The sequence below is a fragment of the Zingiber officinale genome, chromosome 6A (genome assembly GCF_018446385.1).
Source record: "Zingiber officinale cultivar Zhangliang chromosome 6A, Zo_v1.1, whole genome shotgun sequence".
In the NCBI taxonomy this organism is placed as follows: Eukaryota; Viridiplantae; Streptophyta; class Magnoliopsida; order Zingiberales; family Zingiberaceae; genus Zingiber; species Zingiber officinale.
This window is the reverse complement of record NC_055997.1, coordinates 19,350,498-19,352,365: the sequence shown is the minus strand read 5'-3', so window position 1 is coordinate 19,352,365 and position 1,868 is coordinate 19,350,498. Positions and strand designations below refer to the sequence as shown.

Sequence of the window (1,868 nt, the reverse complement as noted above, 5' to 3'; positions counted from 1 at the left end):
TCAAAAAATTGTTTTCGTAAATTAGTTGACGCTATTGCAACTGGCCTGAAAATTCACAAATTCCATAGTTCAGGACCTTTTAGTTTTTCTTTGGGAGTTATCAGTAACATCAAGAAATTAAATGAAGCGAAAGCGGTTTCTTTACGAGTTATCAGTCATGTTTCACGAGGAAGCATGGTTTTATAAATTCTCACTTTATATCTTAAAGATTAATCATTTTTCAGTTTCTGGAATGTCTGGGGCTACAAGTGAGAAATTGTCCTGATAATTTCATACTTCAGATCCTTGAATGGCTTATCTTTTTCATTTCAAAGGAATTATGCTACTCCATCTTGTCCTGCATTAGCATCATTTTCTCATATGACTGACAGTTACATCTGCTTTGACTTCGTTGTCAGTGGTTTATCAAGAGGCAAAAGAGAACTCTTTTTGAAGTTCTTGAGAAGGTGAAAGCCGGTAAAACCAGAAAGTTCATACCTAAATTGGAGCACTCTTTCGACGTGCATGGTATCCGGAATAGATGAATTCGCTGTAACTCTGTGATCCATTGTGGTTTTTGCAGAGTTGATGATTCTCGGCTTCATCTCCTTGCTGTTGACATTTAGTCAGGACCAGATCGCGAAAATCTGCGTGCCAAAGGCAGTTGCAGATTCTATGCTGCCATGTCGCCTTAATGCAGAGTCAACTGTCAGAAATAAAAGGCGGCTGCTCGCGCTGGTGCTGACGGAGTCACACCTGAAGCGCAGGATTTTAGCTGCTGGTGATTCAGTGGTTGAATGCCCCCCAGTGAGTAGTGCACAGCAACTTCCAATTCTCTGATTGTTTGGTTGAAAATAATCTATTGTAAACAAAATCTAAGAAGCTTTCACTAAAATGTTCAGTTGCGATCACTTGTAGGAAAAGGAGCAACTGATTACTGCCACAGGCTTGCACCAGTTGCACATTCTGATCTTCTTTTTGGCTGAGTTTCATGTGGTAAATAGTGCTCTTATAATGGTCCTTGGAAGAGCAAAGGTGAATCTACAGTGACAGAGTAGTGGATTACATTATGTATCATTCTGAATAATTCCATAGCATTGCCTGAGGATGATTTAGTTTAGCTGTTGCAGTATCCACTTTGCATTGATAATCTTCTCTTGGGCAGATACACAGATGGAAGGACTGGGAAACGGATACGACATCGGCTGAGTATGCCTTCACGACTGGTATATATATGTTCACTATTCTTTGTTTTTTTGTCCCAGATTTGCATCCTTGGATCCTAGTTTGAGTGGTAAAAGTGCAGAACCAGTATATCGTGATGCAAAAGGTTTGAGTTCTCTGACACAGCATTGAATTTGAAATTTTTTCATGCACATTTGGAAGCCCAGATTCTACCGGTTTTGTAGTTTTATATTTGCATGTTTCTGACTGCTGAGTGACTGAATTATTTTCTGCAGGGAAAGCTATTTCAAAGGAAGAGCTACTGAAACCAAAGGAGGAAGAGAAACCAAAGGTATTTTTCACACACTTCATCTTTGATTTGGTGGTCATGTTTACCATACGTGTCAGTTAATTCCCAAGAGCTATATTTTTTTGTTTCACTTTTATTGTTAGCTATATGAGCACAACATGCTATGCTTTTGATTTATTATTACAGCTATTTATCAGAAAGGAGAATTATTGGTACACTTTTGATTGTTTAATTATAGGCTCTCTTAGTTGGAAGCAAGTGTCGTGCTGATTGTGTAGGAGTGATTTGTAACCCTTATTATTATTTATTAGTTTTTGCACAATTTTTTATGTTGGATCCATTGCTGTCTAGTTGATTTTTATTTGCTCTTTTTGTTTCTTTAAGTTCACTTCCATTTGCAATCTCTTCATATATT

General features: G+C 37.8%; 1 protein-coding gene across 1 annotated transcript; it reads left to right on the top strand.

Moving 5' to 3' along the window:
* The first annotated feature begins 378 nt into the window (after positions 1–378).
* Positions 379–1,496, top strand: LOC121993780 (MLO-like protein 7). The gene is made up of 5 exons (XM_042548093.1): positions 379–456; positions 563–786; positions 898–1,014; positions 1,145–1,309; positions 1,440–1,496. Exons 2-4 carry the CDS (start codon positions 568–570, stop codon positions 1,268–1,270), a joined length of 462 nt encoding a protein of 153 aa, XP_042404027.1. The 5' UTR covers positions 379–456; positions 563–567; the 3' UTR covers positions 1,271–1,309; positions 1,440–1,496.
* The last annotated feature ends 372 nt before the right edge of the window (positions 1,497–1,868 follow it).